Below are 16,260 nucleotides of genomic sequence, written 5' to 3'. Positions count from 1 at the left end.
CCTGGGCCACACGCCCCCGGCGCTCCGCGCCCCTGCCACGCCGCAGACTCGGGTATCCGCCGCGTCCAGCCGGGCGTACTGGGCGCGGGGCGCGGGCGCAAGGGGCGGAGTTCCGGCGCGCGGGGGCGGACCCGGAGCGGGGGCGGAGCGGCGGGACGGGCACCGCCCCCCAGCTGAGCCGGGACCGGGACCGCGGACTTGCAGACTTCAGAGGCTCTATCGGCGGCGGCGGGCGCGGATCTGTGCGCACGGGTCCAGCGGCTCGGGCGGCCCCGACTCCGGCGGGGATGGGCGGGCGGCCGCCCTGGAGGCGCGGGGGGTGCGCGACCTGACCGCCTGGACTCGGAGCCCGGCCGCCCGGCCGCGCCGGGTCGAGGGTCTGCTCGTTTGGCGCGGACGCGGGACAGGCGGCCGAGCCGGAGCCAGAGCATGCGGGGCGCGACGCGGGCGGCTGGGGGGCGCGCGGGGCAGCTGTGGCCGAGGCCCCCCGCCCCGGGCCCTGGACCGCCGCCGCTGCTGCTGCTGCTGGCCGTGCTACTGGGCGGCGCGGGCGCGCAGTACTCGAGCGACCTGTGCAGCTGGAAGGGGAGGTGAGTCCGCGCGGCGCGAGCCCGGCCCTCGCGTCCACTCCCCTCCCGCGCGGGCCGAGCGCGCGGGGGCTCGGGGGCCCGGGGGCCCGCTCTCCAGGCCGAGTGCGGTCCCCGCCCTCCCCCGCCCCCGGTTCTAGAACAAAAGAGCCCGCGGCGTCCCGGTCCCCCGGCCCAGAGGACGCCCAGGGGAAGGCGCGCCTGCAGCGCGGTGGGGTCGGTTCCGTCTGGCAGCCCGTTCTCCCGGCGCAGGATCGCGCGGGTCGCCACTCGGTTCCCAGAGAGCCGCAGCCCGGACCCCGCGACCCTTCACTGGAGGCGATCGGGGGTCAGCCCTCTGTCCCTTCCCGGGCTCTGCCCTCGGCGAGGAGTTGCGCGCCCCGGGCCGGGAGGAGCCGGGCCTGCGCTCAGGGCCGAGCGGGAAGGGACTGACGGGTCGGTAGGAGGGAGCGGCGGCTCCGGTGGTCGGAGAGGGGGCCCTGGCGCTGACCGCGCGCTGACCACGTCGGTGCGGGCGGAGACGCGCGGGCGGGCACCTTGCGCCGGGCGAGTTCTGGGCCTGGTCGAGCCCCCCGCCCCGCCCGGTGAAGGTCAGGACGCCCTTGGCAGCGCGCGCTGGGCTCGGCGACCCCCCTTCACGCCCTCCGCCAAGGCAGGCAGCCGAGGACTTTTTTTTTTTTTAAACTGCAGTGTGACAGGCAAGTCACAAGCGTGGGCGGGGAGGGGGGTGGTTGGGGAGAGCGCAGATACTCAGGACGAGACCAGTCGTCTACCAGGGCGCCGGCCAGAGCCCGGCACCTCGCTGTCGGAGAAGACGGCATGTGCTTCGGAAGTTGCGGGTTCAAGAGTTTGCCGAGGGAGGGAGATGCTAGCGTCGTCTTCTCCGAAAACAGTGGGCCGGGACTCCCTTGGGGGCTGGGTGTCCGGGCGTCCCACCGTGCAGGGCCCCTAAAACCCTGCCTTCTGGTTGGAAGACTCCCGTGGCAGACACCTCATGCTGTGGGGGTGTCATGGGGTTATTTTGAGTGAATACGGTTTTTCCGAGAAGGGCATGGTTGTGCCAGGGTGCTGGGTTGTGCGTCAGCAGGGCAGCTGCCGGTCATCTTGGATATGTCCAGACCCAGTGTGCGTGCTCCTCCGTGGGATTTTCCCGGCAAGAATACTGGCGTGGGTTGCTGTTTCCTCCTCCAGGGGATCTTCCCCACCCAGGGATCAAACCCGGGTCTCTTGCATTGCAGGCGGATTCTTTACTGCTGAGCCACCCGGGAAGCCCGCAGTTCTTTGTGGAAATTGGCAATTACGTTGCTCCTTTCTCTCTACTTCCCACCCATCCCAGAGTGAAGGTCCCGGGCTCCTGAGGTTGGGCTGGTGTCACCCGCCCTCCAGGCTACAGAAGGTCTCCCGGCAGCAGGGGTTGGTGGAGCTGAGACTGGGCCCTGTGCAGCAGATCCGAGCTCTGGGGGAGGGTTGGCCTGGAGAATGCTGGCGCCAGCACAGAGCTGGCTGGGAGCCTCTGACTCTGACACACTCTTCTGGGGCTGCCCTTTCCCCCCTCGCTGGTAATTAAACTCCCTGCTTTGCAGCCTCTGCTAGATGAATCAGTGCATCCCCAAAATGAGGCCTTGGGGTGTCCTGCTTCAGCAGATCAAAAACAGAAACCCAGTCCCACCCCTGTGAGCTTGAATTTCCAGAGGAGGAGCTGACACCCTTTTCACATTCTTAGAGGACAAGTGTGCAGAGGATGCCTCCCCTGGAGACCCGAGGGAGCTGGGGACCATGTAGGTGTTTGTAGGGAGTAGAGGAATCCCTTCTTCTTCCTGTGCATCCTCTTATCTACCTGGAGAAACAGAGCCACTTGCCTGTACCCTCTTTCCCTCCATCATTGCTAATGAACCCCTGGTCTTGGACACCCTCCAATGTCCTCCACTCACCCTAAAGGTAGAAACTTGTCAAGGGTGGCTGCAGTGGTTGTAGAAGTTATGGGCAGGATCGGAGCAGAGATAGGTCCAAGTCACATTCCAGGAGCATAAGACCCCCCTCCCCCCACGCCAGTGTTGTAATCGCTGCCCCTCCAGTTACCTTTTTTTCACAGATCAGCTGACAGATTCTTACCCTGGTGCACTGGTTTGCCTGCTGATTCTATAGTGTTTATGACTTTTTATGAGCTGTTCTAAAGACAGCACAGGGTGGTGCAAGCCCCAATGCGCCGGGCGGTTTCTGATCCCCTGATACAAAGGGAGTTGCTTTTTTATGACACTGGCCACTCACATTTGACAGGCTGGATGTGTTTCTGGGTGTATCCAAACAATTAAGTAGGTTTTGAAATCCCTCTCCCTCGGCCAGGGCAGGATGCGTCCTATCTTTATTAGGCCCTGCTCATAAAGGTGGACCATGAACTTTCCCACTGAGATGGGCTGGGCACTGCCAGTATGTCACACCTGGGCTGTCTCTCCTGCGAGGTGGGGAAATGAAAGGTAACTCCAGGAAGCAGAGCCTTTTGGTTTCGCCCTTGATCTGAAGCTCTTCCTGACTTTAGTCAACCAGAGACCATCACTTCCTTCTGGTGACTCAAGGTTTGGACCGAGCTGTGGATATGAGTGGTGTGGGCTCTGCTGCCACCGCACTGACCCTGTCAGAGAGTCGCTGTAGCAACTTGGAATTTGCCATCTTTCCCATAAAGGTGCTCCATGGGTGTGTGTCCTCCTGGGGAGTGACACTTCCCAACTCCCTGCCCCCCCCCCGCCTTTTTAATGCATTAATTCAGTTAAAATAATCCAAGATCAAATGAGTTTTCTCAGTTTCCTACGGCTGAATAGAACCATATTTTTTTTTTTCCTGCATCCTTTAGCTTCATCACATCAGGGCATAGTTATTTCATTTTTGTTTGGTTAGGATGTCATTTGCATGTCATATGAAAATCGTTAAATACCATCACCAGTGACCATTACCCATGTGTTGTGTGTTTGCATCTCCAGCACTTTTGCATTAACAGAAGTTTTTTTCAGTCTTTCAGTGGTGACTAGATTTTCCGGTAGGTACTAGGTAGACCGCGAGTCTTCTACTTCACCTGGCCCCAGGCTGAACGGAGCAGATGTCTGTCTGAATGGAGCTCTTGCTGTGAAGTGACCGTGGACACTCCTGTGTTGGGTGCCTAGTGGGAGTCTTGTTGGTCCTGATGTTTTAGTAAAACAAGAGAGAAGCAGCAGAGGTGCTGACTTCCCTGGTGGTTCAGTGGCTAAGACTCTGTGCTCAGAATGTAGGGGGCCCGGGTTTGATCCCTGGTCAGGGGACTAGGTCCTGCATGCCATAAGTAAGAGTTCACATGGTGTAGCTAAAGGTCCTGTGTGCCACAGCGAAGATGGCAGACCCCGTGTGCCGCAAGTAGGACCTGGCACAGCCAAATAAGTAAATAAAAATAAATAACTTTTTAAAAAGAGAGAAGAGGCAGAGCAGAGCCTGTGCAGGTTCTGGGGATGGGGTGGACCTGCTAGAGGGTAAAGTGATGGGCGCCAAGTGATTTCTTGTCTGTCCACTGTCTTTTTGTTCCTAGTCCTCTTTTAGGTGGCGAGTGACTTGCGAGTAAATGGATGCATGTGGTCATGGGCACAGGCTGGTGGTGGCAGCCCCCGGGGCCTCGGGTCCACCTCCCCCTGGGCAGCGTGGGCTGGCCATCGGTCCCCATGAGGGCCCCCTTCACCCCTGCCAAGACGTGGGTGGAGGGTAAGCTCACCCCTTTTTCCCCCTCCACTGCTGAGGTTAAGGCAAGTTAGTGAGAGGTACCCACAGCCTCTGCCGTGGGTTCTCCACTCCCTCGACCCCTAGGGTCCCCTCTTCCCACTGAGAGGGAAGCAAAGCCTTTAACGGGATGGTTTTTGTGGGAGAGAGAGTTGAGGATTGGTTCCTGGGCATGGGGCAAGTGTCCAGCTGCCCCTCGAGGCTGGAGCCAGGAGAGGAGGGACACTGTGATAAAGTTTGTTTGGCTGCATAAAAGCAGGGCTGATTATAGTCATCTGTGGCAACCACACACCATTTAGTCTAATTTTGTCGCCCAGCACTGTAATTACACCCATCCCCTCCTGTGTGTCAGATGAGCTCGTGTGAGTTTTATGTGGCTGTAATTTGTAAGTCTGTTCTGCGTGTGCGGCCCCGGTAGGCGTCTGAGGCCAGGCTGCCTATGACCCAAGGCCTTGGGGGTGGGGAGTGGGGTTAGGAGGGAGTTCACCTCCTTGACACCTCCTTCTGATGTGGTCTGCAGGGTGACTGTGCAGCCCCAGCCTGCAGCTGGCCGTCGTATGAAAAGCGAGGCTTTTCGGGGCCCAGAGCATGAGTCACCAACAGTAAATGCAAACCATATGTTATGTGTTTTCTCCTCTGCAGAAAAGGTTTCTGGTAACTCACTCAGGCCAGGGCTCTGAATATAGCATTGTTTATTTCACATAAAAATCCTAAGAATGTGGGTGAACCTGTCTGAGATCTGATCAGAACCAAATTTCATGTAATAAAACATTTAGTTGAAGTCACCGGGTTGAGTTCCAGGGCTGCTCGGTGGTCATGACGTAACCGTCACCACAAGCTGACATTTACATTACAAGTTTTGAGTAGGGGAAACTTGAACGTTTTTGATGGTTTCAATTTCTCGAAAACATAGCGTTACAACTTACTCAAGACCTGCCACCCCGAGAGCATAGCACACTTCATTTTTTCCTGTTTGGCATTTATTAGGACTGAAACCCGCTGAACTCCTCAGCAGTCCCCATCGGGAAGACAGGCATCCACAGATCTTTTGTGGTTTTTTCCACAGTTCCCTCCTGTGTTTCCCCATGGAGGACCTTTTCTTGACTTGTGTATCTTGCTTTGATGATATTTGAGTTTGTTTTGGGAAAAAAAAAAAAAAAAACGATCGGCAATGCAGGGTCTTCAGGTTTACAAATGAATGACAAAGCGGTCACATCATTGCCTTCAAGACAATAGGAACATTGTGTCTAATGGGGACCCTAAAGACAAAACTTACCAACAACCTCCCCCCCACCAACCAAATTGCTAACGTTCCCTTTGGTTTAAAAGCTGCTCCCTGGAGTGCATTCTTTATTGTCTGTGCGTGGCATTCCAGCCTGCTTCCTGTCACTTGAATCTGCTCCCTGGTCTCCACTCCACTCAATGGGAATCTCCCATCAAATGAGCTTCCTGACCCTCATTTGGTCATCTGGAACCTGGGTTGGTGCCAACGTCTTGCTGGTGTTTCCCTGTTTATTTTTTGGAAGATCCATCCCTTCCGTGTTTCCCACCTCCGCTGCACCTGTCACCATCCCAGCTCAGGGAGAGACCCCAAGGACTTGGGCTCAGAGGCCAGCGGAGTGTTGGGGTATTGAGAGGAGCCAGGAGCTCCCACATGTACCAAAGTGCTCAGAGTGGACGGGTGGGAGCACGTGGCCGCACCCCCTCCCTGGAGATGGACCCTCAGCTGCATGGTGGCGACAGCACCCACCTGTCTGTGGGTGAGGGGTGCTGCCGTGTCCTGCCAAGTTGCTTCAGTCATTGTCCAACTCTTTGCAACCCTATGGACTGTAGCCTGCCGGGCTCCTCGGTCCATGGGGATTCTCCAGGCAAGAATACTGAAGTGGGTTGCTGTGCCCTCCTCCAGGGGATCTTTCTGACCTGAGAATCGAACCCATGTCTACTGCAGCTCCTGCACTGTAGGCAGATTCTTTACCGCGGTGCTCAGGTGCATCTCCCAACTGACATGTCTCTCCCCCTCCGCAGCGGGCTGACACACGAGGCCCACAGGAAGGAGGTGGAGCAAGTTTACCTGCGCTGCTCGGCAGGCACCGTCGAGTGGATGTACCCGACCGGGGCGCTCATCGTGAACCTACGGCCCAACACCTTCTCGCCCTCCCGGAACCTGACTCTGTGCATCAAGCCCCTTAGGGGCTCCTCGGGAGCCAATATTTATTTGGAAAAGACTGGAGAACTGAAACTGCTGGTGAGGGATGGGGACCTCGGGCCCGGCCAGGCGCCGTGCTTCGGCTTCGAGCAGGGGGGCCTGTTTGTGGAGGCGACGCCACAGCAAGACATCAGCAGGAGGACCACGGGCTTCCAGTACGAGCTGACCAGCAGGCGCACGGGGCCGGACCTGCACGCCCTGTTGGGTGAGTGTGGCATGCAGGGTGCGGGGGTGGCCTCGGGGGGTTCCTCACCTGTTTGCTGGGCCTGCCCCCCATCCATCATCTCCTGCCCCCATCTCCTCTCATGAGGAAGAATCTCCAGGCAAGAACACGCTACCCGAGTCTGGGCTTCAGACCTGGTGGGTCTGCCCAAGGGCGGCCGAGGCTGCCCCCGGAGTGCTGTGGGCAGTTTGGACTCAGGACGATGGCCATGGGTCAGAACAGAACCGAGACATGGTCCTGGCCCCCAGTACACTCTTCTCCCCTGGACCAGCTGTGACTGCAATTTGAAATGGGTGCTTTTACCATCCAAACTCCTCCAAAGTTTCTCCTGACACACGAGTCGGTCAGGTGCTCTGGGTGTCGGCTGCAGCCCCTGAAACATTTTGGGTGGGAGTTGAGGCTGATTCCCGTTCCCGAGCTGAGGTGTCCTGAATCATGAGCCGATCCCGGGTTTCCCAGCCGATTTATGTGTGGGTGTCAGTGAGGACTCGTCCGTGTGGAGAGAGGGCACCAGCGCTGTGCCAGGCGGGGTGGCTGAGTGTCTGTGACAATCCGGGGACTCCAGGCGAGGTCCCCAAGGGAGTCTCTGGGTGGCTGAGGGCCGGTGTGTTGGCTTCAGATTTTCCTTCCTTCTCTTTGAGGCCAGCAGACAGCTCTGCTGCACCCTGTGGGGAGAGCAGTGTTGATCTCTGGAAAGTTCTGTGGGCAGAGAGGAGTGTGTGGCCCCAAGAGCTCCCACACAGGGCAAACTCAGGGTCTTTGTCGTTTCATCAGGGACAACCAGGCCCGGGGGCTCTAGCCCCGAGACACAGATGGCTCTGCAGGGTCCAAGTGTGTGGGGCGGGGGCTGGCAGCACTTGGTGCGCCATCTGCACCATCTTCCTCAATTCCAAAACTAGTCGGTAGCAAGATGCCTCCCAAGGGGAAGGTGGGAGCTCGGATAATCTTGGGGGCAGGTTCCAGGCAGCTGTTCTTCAGTGACTGACTGAGATGATGGGCCCTGGGGGGTGCTTTGGCATCAAGTAATGGAGGTGAGACAGGGGTCCTGCTCACACCCCATAGTGCATAGGGCAGCCCCAACACGGAGAATGAGCTGGCCCCAAGTGTTGGCATGGTCCCTCCACCATGGAGGATGACCTGGTCCCACACGTCAGCAGTGCTGAGGTCGAAACACCTGGTGTGAGGGGTGGATCAGCCCCAAGAATAGTATAGTCTCCACATTTTAGGGAATAAAATCTTCCACTGGGAAAACTCAGACCTCCTAGGATTTGAAATGTAGACTTTTCTCCTGAGTGTGAATCTCCAGTATATTGTCCTATTGTTCTTGACTCCCATGATTTTCCAAAACCTTCACTCTCTCTCAACCTAAACTGGTCTGTTATAGAGCTTCAGCATATGGCTGCCCAGGTAGGACCCCTCCCCCCAGGGCCTGACTGGGTAGGACCCTGTCAGGAATGCTGAAAGTGGCTGTAAAACCCCAGGACTTGAATAAAACTTTAACCACAACAGCCTTTATCTTGATCACCAGCAAGTGATCACCGGGGCTCGCTCTGGTGTGTATACGTATGGAGCGGGAAGCCACTGGAGATAAACTCGCCATAAAAACAAAATCTGGAAAAACCCAGTCACCAAATTTGACGTGTCTGACCACGGTGATGGTTGGCCGAGGGGGCAGATGTTAGGAACTCGCCAGCATTCCTTTTACTGATTAAAATGTTGATGGGTTGAGACCATTGGGCTACTGGTCACTTGTTCTCTCCGGCTGGAACTTTGTTCTTCTTTGCCGTGCGGCTCCCACCAGATTCTCAGAGGCCATGGCATAAAGGTCTTTCTTTGATGCCACCTGGGTGCTCTGGTCAGCACAGACTGGAGTCTCTGGTGGAAAATTCACCATGTGGTCGCAACCTGGAGTGACTCAGCCTGTGACTCAGCCCTGGGGACCCAAGACTTTCTCTCGCCTTCTCTGGGGCCAGGATCTGAGCTTCCCCAGACCCCAGGTCCATGTTTCCAGGCTAGGGCAGTAAGTGGATTTGGGAGAGCCCTGTGGGGTCCCAGAGAGGAGGCCCCATGTGATGGGGTGGGTCATCTGGTCACTAGCCAGGGCCCCACACTGGTTGCATGGCTGTGGCTGGACATTGAGCTACTGGGGTGCCCTTGTTACTCCCAGCCATATGCTTGCCTGGCCCTGGAGTGTCACTTTAAATCTGGGGCCTGCAGGGATCCCAGGGACCCTGGGGGTAATGGGGCGTGAGTGTCCATCTATCTGCCCAGTGGCTGGGGCGCTGGCCTGGGGCAGTATATATGCAGTAACTGTCAGAACTTGAGATGGGGACTCAAGATGCTCCCAGGGTCTGGCAGCTGTGGGCCCAGCACCTCTCTGTCCTGAAGGAGGCGAGGGTAGCAGGGATCCGGGGAGGCTGGTCCATCCCTTCTCCCCAGGGATGCATCCCTAAGCTTTTAATGCCAAAGGAATGGGTACGTAATGTGGAATGCTGGTCCCAGCCATCTGGCAGCAGTGACCTCCCCTGGGACTGGGCGGGCTCTCAGAGGGCAGTGCCCTCCTGTCTGGCCCTGGCTCCATCTGGGAGACCCCGGTGAAGCCAGATCCCTGGTGCGTGGGCTGTGGAGGCCAGCGCATGTCCTGGGGCCGAGCAGCCCAGGAAGCAACCTGCTGCGGAGGTGGACAAGCCTTCTCCCTCGCCGATGAGTCACGAGTTCCAGTTTGTGCTGACATGAAAAGTAGAGGCCCTGTGGGCTGGGATCCCGGAGGAGGGGAGGTGTGCATGAGCCTCGCCGGCCGCAGCTCTGGGTGGTTCCGCCGGGCGTGTTTACGGCGAGCGTGTCAGCCTCGTGTTCATCATGTTGCACAATCGGCTGCCTCGTATGAACTGAGACGTGCCGACAGCCAAAGAAGAGGCCAGAACAGAGAGGCAGGCGGAGACAGAGGGGTAGGCGGGCGGCAGGGGTCCTTCAGCCCCGGGGGACTCAGGATTGGGCTGCCAAGTGGCCAGAGCGGGGGGGACCTGGCCCCTCCCCTCCCCCTCCCACGAGAGCCTCGCCAGGCACCTGAGGAAGCCAGCACTCCCTCCTCTGGTGCTGGAAAAGTCTGGCAGGATATAAAAGGCAGGCGAGCAGCCAGATGCAACTCACTAGTGGAAGAAGCTCCAGGCCACGCCTGGACCGTGTGCCGAGGCCTCACTGTGGCCCCGGCTGACCATCTTCCGCAGGGTCCCAGTACACTCGGGTAAACGGGCACTGGCAGTACCCCCGTGGCCCAGTGGGCTGGGGGACCCATTGGGGTGGCCAGCAAGGGAGGGCAGGGGTGTTACTCGGTCTGGTTCTAAGGGACAGAGGCAGACCCCATCTTTGGGGTTCTTCTGGGACCCTTGATTCCAGCCTGTTCTTTTCCTGCTTAGGGAGCTGAGAAGCAGGGGAGGGCTGTGTGTGATGCCCACCCAGAGCTGGCCCCCTGTGTGCAGGTGAAGGGGGACGGCAGTGGTGTTTCAGACCCACGGCTAGAGGGTGGGGAGGGGCAGGAGGACTCACCCTTGTGCCGGCCGGGAAGGCTCAGAAGTGGCACCCATCGCTGCTTGTGGGTGTCAGGTGGGGTGAGGCGGCCTGGGTACCACAGTTTCTGATGGGCTTCACCTCCCCTCTTCTTTGAAACCGCTCTGTTGGTGAGTCAGAGGCAAATGACCCTTTTGCGGGGGTCCCTTCTGAGATTCCCCGCCTCAGGCACCTTAGAATATAGGAGTGGCCTTGAGGGGCCATGGGAGGTAAACAACAGCGTGCAGAAATGAGAAGAAACTTGGTTATTTCCTGGAAACAGAACTTAATTTTTTCCTTGAAAATTTAGTTTCTGGCACCAGTGCTTCTCCAGCTCCCCGAGTCATTATTAAGATTACTTTTCATCTTATCCAGCTCCAGGCTCTTGAGGTGGAAGGTGTGACTCTTTGCTCACCAGGAAAAGGAAGGGAGGAGAGCAGGTGTGGAGGAGACGGCCGGTGAGGGGGGAGTTCCCTGTGCTTGTGGGGCCTCTACAGGGGGCGACCAGCCTGAGTTCGGTCCCTCAGGGTCCTGTGGGGCAATGTTACCTTGCAGCCCGGAGTTGGGGTGAGCGCGGGGTTGTCGTGCCAATCAGAGGAGGCTCTCGGCTTAGGGAACACTGGCCACATTGCCATCTGCACTTTCCTCCCTGTTAAAATGCTGCGTTTCCCCACCTGGCGAGGCTGTGCTGGAGACCCCAGAGGGCGTATCACACAAGATCTCCACCCCAGTCATCCTTACCTCAGCCGTCCCACCTGCTGAACCAGCATCTCACCATCTGCAAACATCTCCTTGGGCGTCGGGCTGCCCGGAGCCTGACAGTAGGGGGCTGCCCTTCCCATCTGTACCTGCCATTCTCACCTGCGTCCCTGCCACCTCCAGGCTGGTCTCCTCGACCCTGTTTTTTTCCCCACTTCATTCAGTTCATTTTATACACATTCCAGAGTAATCTGCTCCACGTCCACACTCCCCTGTCCCTCCCCTTTTCCGAGAACCACAGGCCAGAATTCCACCCAGCCCCTGGGTCACCCCCTCCCCACCATCCCCGCAAGGAAACGAGATTCGATGTGTCAGGAACCAGCACATTCCACTCTGCCTTTACAAGCCTGACTCCGATTAATAATTGTTTCCAGACTGCTGCTGTTAGCATCTGCAGCCTGGATTCTCCACGAAGGTGCCTACACTTCATAAAGCTCAGGGTCATAGAGAGTCGCAGGGGGTGCGGGATTTGTTAGCTCCAGCTGTCTGTGTGGTGCCAGCTCATTGAGGCTTTGACAGGAGGGTCTGCAGGCTGCTGCCCACCTGCCCCTGGGGCCACCGGGTCCTCGGACATCCTCCATGGGACTGGGCTTGAGTCAGGGCCCGGGACAAGCTCGTGCCACCTTTCTCCCCAGCAATCAGCCAAGGTCCTGGAGCCTATGACCCACAGACGGTGAGGCTCCAGGGCTTGGCGATTACACATACCTAGGCCTGCAGTCCAACCTGGGTGAGTGGCCTGGGCCCATCTCAGCTTCTGGAGAGTTTGTGCAGACCTCACCTCTCATCCCCCTGCCCTTGGAGCTTGCAAGGCCTGGCCCCGGGGCCCTAGGTGGGGGCCTCTGTCCCTTGGGGACACCGCCAGGATGGGAAGTCTCCCCACTGCCATGAGCTGCCTCTCATAAGATGCAAGTCCCCCCAGTGCACGTGAGGCCGTGCAACCCACTTTCCTCACCATAGTGACCTCTGTCAGGCCCACTGTGGGCAGCAGACCCCCGGCAGGCTAGAGGTGGGGGACCCCCCAGTTGACCACCCTCTTTTTTAGGGGAGGCCCTCAAGGCTGGGGGTCCACACTCGTGACAAAGAGCCACAGGTGGGCAGAAGGCACGGGATTTGGAGCTAGGGCAGGAGGCGCTCAGTCCTCTCAGATGCTTCCGACGCTCCAACAGGCTGTTCTTGTTCTGTGGCTTCTCTTTTTTCCTGATAACTTGACAGACACGCCCGTGAGTCATGCACTCGCCAGACTGGACTGGGACGCGTGCACCCACCCCCGCTGGGGGCAGGACAGGAAGGCCAGCGCTCTGGACACGTCATGTCCATCCTCAGGGGGTCCCAGGACACTGGAGACTCCAGGGTCATCTCTGGCTGCCCCCACACACACTCTGGGTCCCAGAGGCCCCTCCTGTTCTCCTCCGCGTTTCCCTGTCTCCTCCAGGGCCCCGAGTGACTGCAGCCCCTGGGCAGGTGATGGTTCAGCCCAGTTCACAGCCAGGCAGGCAGACAGCTGTAGCTTTGTCCAGGCCCAGTGAGCGTCAAGACTGGAGACCCTGTGGGGCCTTTAGAATGTGAAAGAGCCGAGGGAAGCTTGTCCTGGTGAGCGTTCATACCTAATGTTTCTGTTGTTAGGGAGTTTGGGCCCATAGAAACAGGTGAGGAAAAGTGCAACATCAGAGCCAAATAATAAACTCGTGTCTCCCCACATCCACTCTTGAGTTAGGAGCGCCGTGGTCCCTGGGGGTCCCCTGAGTCTCGAGGTTTCGCTTTCCCCCGTCCCCAGCCTTTCTGGAGGGCTCCTGCCCATCTGAGTCAGTAGGTGGAGGGCAGGGTGAGGACTGAGCCGGGGCAGAGGCCCACCGAGAGGGACTGGTTTGTCTGGAGGAATCAGCCTCCTCCAACATCTAGGGATCTCAGAGGGGATCCTGTGAACTGAGCTTGCTGTGAAAGGTGTCTGGAGGGGTTTGGAGTTGGTCACCTGGTCCCATTGGTTAGACAAGGCCCCCACCAGTGAAGCAGGTGGACACGTCTCTCACTCCCACCAATGCGCTAAGCAGGGCCACAGCCTCCTGGCACTTCTAGACAGTGCTTTGACCTCCTGTGGAATGGGGGTGGCAGATGGGACTGTGGGGGCAGGCAGTGTGAGTGGGAGGCCCTGGCATTTCCAGGCCTGACCACCGAGGCCATGTAAGGCTCTTGGCCAGGCTGGTGTCAGGAATGCGGCTTCAGATGAGCTCAGGTTGGTTTCGGCACCGAAAAGCGACTTAGAGCCCAATGGTTGCTTGCCAAGTGTGACTGCAGACATGAGCTGAGTGCAGTCCAGCACAAAACTCCACTTGCCCTTCATTTTCATGCCATCGCAGGCGGCCTAGGTGAGCCTGGAACTCCTAGAGACATCTCCCCACCCACGAGGCAGAGGTCACGGTCCCGCCTGCTCGCTCTCTTGGCACCTTGATGGCAGAGGCCCCTGGGTCTAGACAGTTGCCGCTGATAGCAGAGGATTTATAGGATGTTATATGGCCTGCGAGCTGTCGGCGGGAGGGTCTGTGCTCCTCGAGCTTCCACAGGCCCCATCTGACCCCACACCTGGCTCTGTCCTCTCCCTGCAGCCCCGTGCCGCCCTTGCAGCCACACAGAGGTTCTCTTGGCCGTCTGCACCAGCGACTTTGGTGAGTATGCTGAAGGGTCCCACCATGTGGGAGAAATAAACCCCCTGGGGGGAAGAGACTCTCCTGAAGACTGGGCTTGGCCCCCCCTTCCATCACCAATTGCAGGTCATGGGAAGATGCCTTCCTTTCCACTCATTTAGAGTGACCCTAGCCCCAGCCCAAGGGAAGGGACCTGTGTGCAGGGCCGGGCGAGAGTTGGGAATTCCTCTTTAAGGTGGGAATTCCTGTTTGAGGGGATATTGAGCATTTTCCTACTTTGTGCTTGAGCCCAAGTCCTGGTGCCCCACCCACACCCAGGTCCCTTGCAGGCTCCGAAGAGGGAGTTAGAGGCACTGGCGGGGCCAGGGCTGAGGTCAGGGACTCAGCCTCCGCCTGTTTATGACATTGGCACAAACATTCTCGGGTTAAGGGTGGCAACACTCAGTATGAGTTTGCTGGAACTGGCCCAGCGGGACCTGACTCTGCCCTCTAGGCTCCCAGGGCAGTTGGGGAGTGGAAGTGCAACCCCCCTTCTTCTTTCTGGCCCCGCACAGAGGGGATCTGGGGCTGGGCTAAGGGTGCCCAAGCCTGTGCCTGCTCTGTCCTTCTTCCTGTCACATCCCTCTCCTCCAAGCTTCACCCTTTCTGTCCGATCTTGATGCAGGATCACAGCAGATCTTGGGTATTAACTGCAGTCACTTTTCTTGTTCCAACTTGAAAAGTTGGTGCACAGTGAGGTTTGTACCTTCTGTTTTCCTCCACTTCTGTGACTGGACCTTGAGAGAAGTACATCTTTGCCCCCCGACAGTGTGAGTGGCTGGGCAGCCCCTAGGCAGCCTCTTGGGTGTGGATTGCACTTTTTAATGAGAATTTCTGGAAGGCAGCATTCAGGATCAGTTCCCAGTTTTGCTGCGGGGTGCGGGGTGTGCTCTTGGCTTGGTGAGCACCCTGCTGACCCCCATCTCCTTCCTCTGCAGTCGTCCGAGGCTCCATCCAGAAAGTCACCCACGAGCCGGAGCGGCAGGAGTCGGCCATCCACCTGAACGTGAGCCGGCTCTACCGGCAGAAGAGCAGGGTGTTCCGGCCAGCCCCTGAGGGCGAGGGCGGCGGCTGGCGGGGGCGCGTCTCCACGCTACTGGAGTGCGGCGTCCGGCCTGGGCACGGCGAGTTTCTCTTCACCGGCCACATGCACTTTGGGGAGGCCTGGCTTGGCTGCGCCCCACGCTTCAAGGATTTCCAAAGGATGTACAGGGACGCTGAGGAGAGGGGGCTGAACCCCTGCGAGATGGGCACGGAGTGAGCGCCAGGTGACCGCGGCCGCAGCAGTGGACACTCACACTGTGCTGGGTGCCTGGCGCTCCAGCTGGGTAGGCACACGCTGCATGCGGCCCCACAAGGTTCCAGCCAAGGACTCCCTGACAGATTGATCGGAGATGCTGTAACATGCCAACTAAGTTATTATATTTTTTTTAAAAAAGAAATGTCCATAGGAAGCAAACTCCCGTGTCGTAAAATGCCTTTGTGTTCGTTTCATACTGTTTTCTGAGCATCTGAAGTCACTGTGTTTGGCTGGTGTGTTGGGTGAAGTGTGGGGGCCATAGCCCACTGCGGACGCCCGACACCAGGCTTGGGTACTGTTCAAAGTTGTTTCTTATGATGGAAATTTATGGAGCCAGACACCTAATGGTTTTTCATTTTGTTTTTGAATTTTTAAAGGGGGGGCTTTGCCAGCCACCATCGTTTTGGGACTGCAGGCTGTTTCCATTCCAGGGAATAAAGACCAGCCTCTGACGGATCAATGGCGCGTCTGTCTTCGGGCCTGGTCAGGGCTGTGTGGCCCTTAGCTGGGGGTCCAGGTCAGATCTTCTCCTGGGGTCAGTGCCCCCCACCGCCAGCCCTGGCGTTAGGGACCTTTCATACTGGACCCAACTCTAAATGAGGCTGTTACCCCCATACTTACAACCCCTGCCTTTCTGGTGGACCAACCCCACCCCCTTCCTGTTAACCCAGATGCTGCCCTTTGACCTCAGCTTCCCCCAAATGCCTGATCCCAGGGCAAGTGTCTAGATACCCAGGGGCTGTTCTGAGCCCCAGATCCTCAAGGATGTCAGTGTCCTACAACTGCCGAAGCAGATGACCACAACCCAGGAGCTTAAATAACAGGTGCTTATTCTCACATGGTTTGAGAGACCGGAAATCCAAAATCAAGGTGTGGGCAGGGGTGCACTCCCTGCAACAGCGCCGGGGGAGACCCCTCCTTGTCTCTTCCAGCTTCTGGTGCTGCCAACAGTCCTTGGTCCTTGATCTGGTGGACACATCACAGTCTCTGTTCTGCTGTCCCTTGGCCTTCTTCCCTCTGAGTATCTCTGTCCACGTGTCCCTCCACTTATACGCCCAACAATTGCTGGACCCAAGCCCACCCTGACCCAGTAAGACCTCATCTTGATCATACCTGCAAAGACTTCATTTCCAAATGAGTTCACATGCACAGGTGCTGGGTAAGATAAGAATCTCAGGAGATACTCTGTTCATCCTGTTAAGGGCTTCACCTTAACAGGTTTTTCA

At 57.9% G+C, this 16,260-nt stretch overlaps 1 protein-coding gene across 1 annotated transcript; it reads left to right on the top strand.

Annotated features, from left to right (window-relative positions):
• The first annotated feature begins 214 nt into the window (after positions 1-214).
• METRNL (meteorin like, glial cell differentiation regulator) lies at positions 215-15,494 on the top strand. The gene is made up of 4 exons (XM_027517755.1): positions 215-590; positions 6,348-6,733; positions 13,657-13,716; positions 14,673-15,494. Exons 1-4 carry the CDS (start codon positions 430-432, stop codon positions 14,993-14,995), a joined length of 930 nt encoding a protein of 309 aa, XP_027373556.1. The 5' UTR covers positions 215-429; the 3' UTR covers positions 14,996-15,494.
• The last annotated feature ends 766 nt before the right edge of the window (positions 15,495-16,260 follow it).

This window comes from Bos indicus x Bos taurus, chromosome 19 (genome assembly GCF_003369695.1).
Source record: "Bos indicus x Bos taurus breed Angus x Brahman F1 hybrid chromosome 19, Bos_hybrid_MaternalHap_v2.0, whole genome shotgun sequence".
Classification (NCBI taxonomy): Eukaryota; Metazoa; Chordata; class Mammalia; order Artiodactyla; family Bovidae; genus Bos; species Bos indicus x Bos taurus.
Note: the sequence above shows the minus strand (reverse complement) of the source record. Positions and strands in the feature narration are given on the sequence as shown.

Coding starts and splice junctions, on each gene's coding strand:
- METRNL (XM_027517755.1), top strand. CDS start 430: ATGCGGGGCGCGACGCGGGCGGCTGGGGGGCGCGCGGGGCAGCTGTGG. Junction 6,734..13,656: donor GGACCTGCACGCCCTGTTGG/GTGAGTGTGGCA, acceptor CTCTCCCTGCAG/CCCCGTGCCGCCCTTGCAGC. Junction 13,717..14,672: donor CGTCTGCACCAGCGACTTTG/GTGAGTATGCTG, acceptor CTTCCTCTGCAG/TCGTCCGAGGCTCCATCCAG.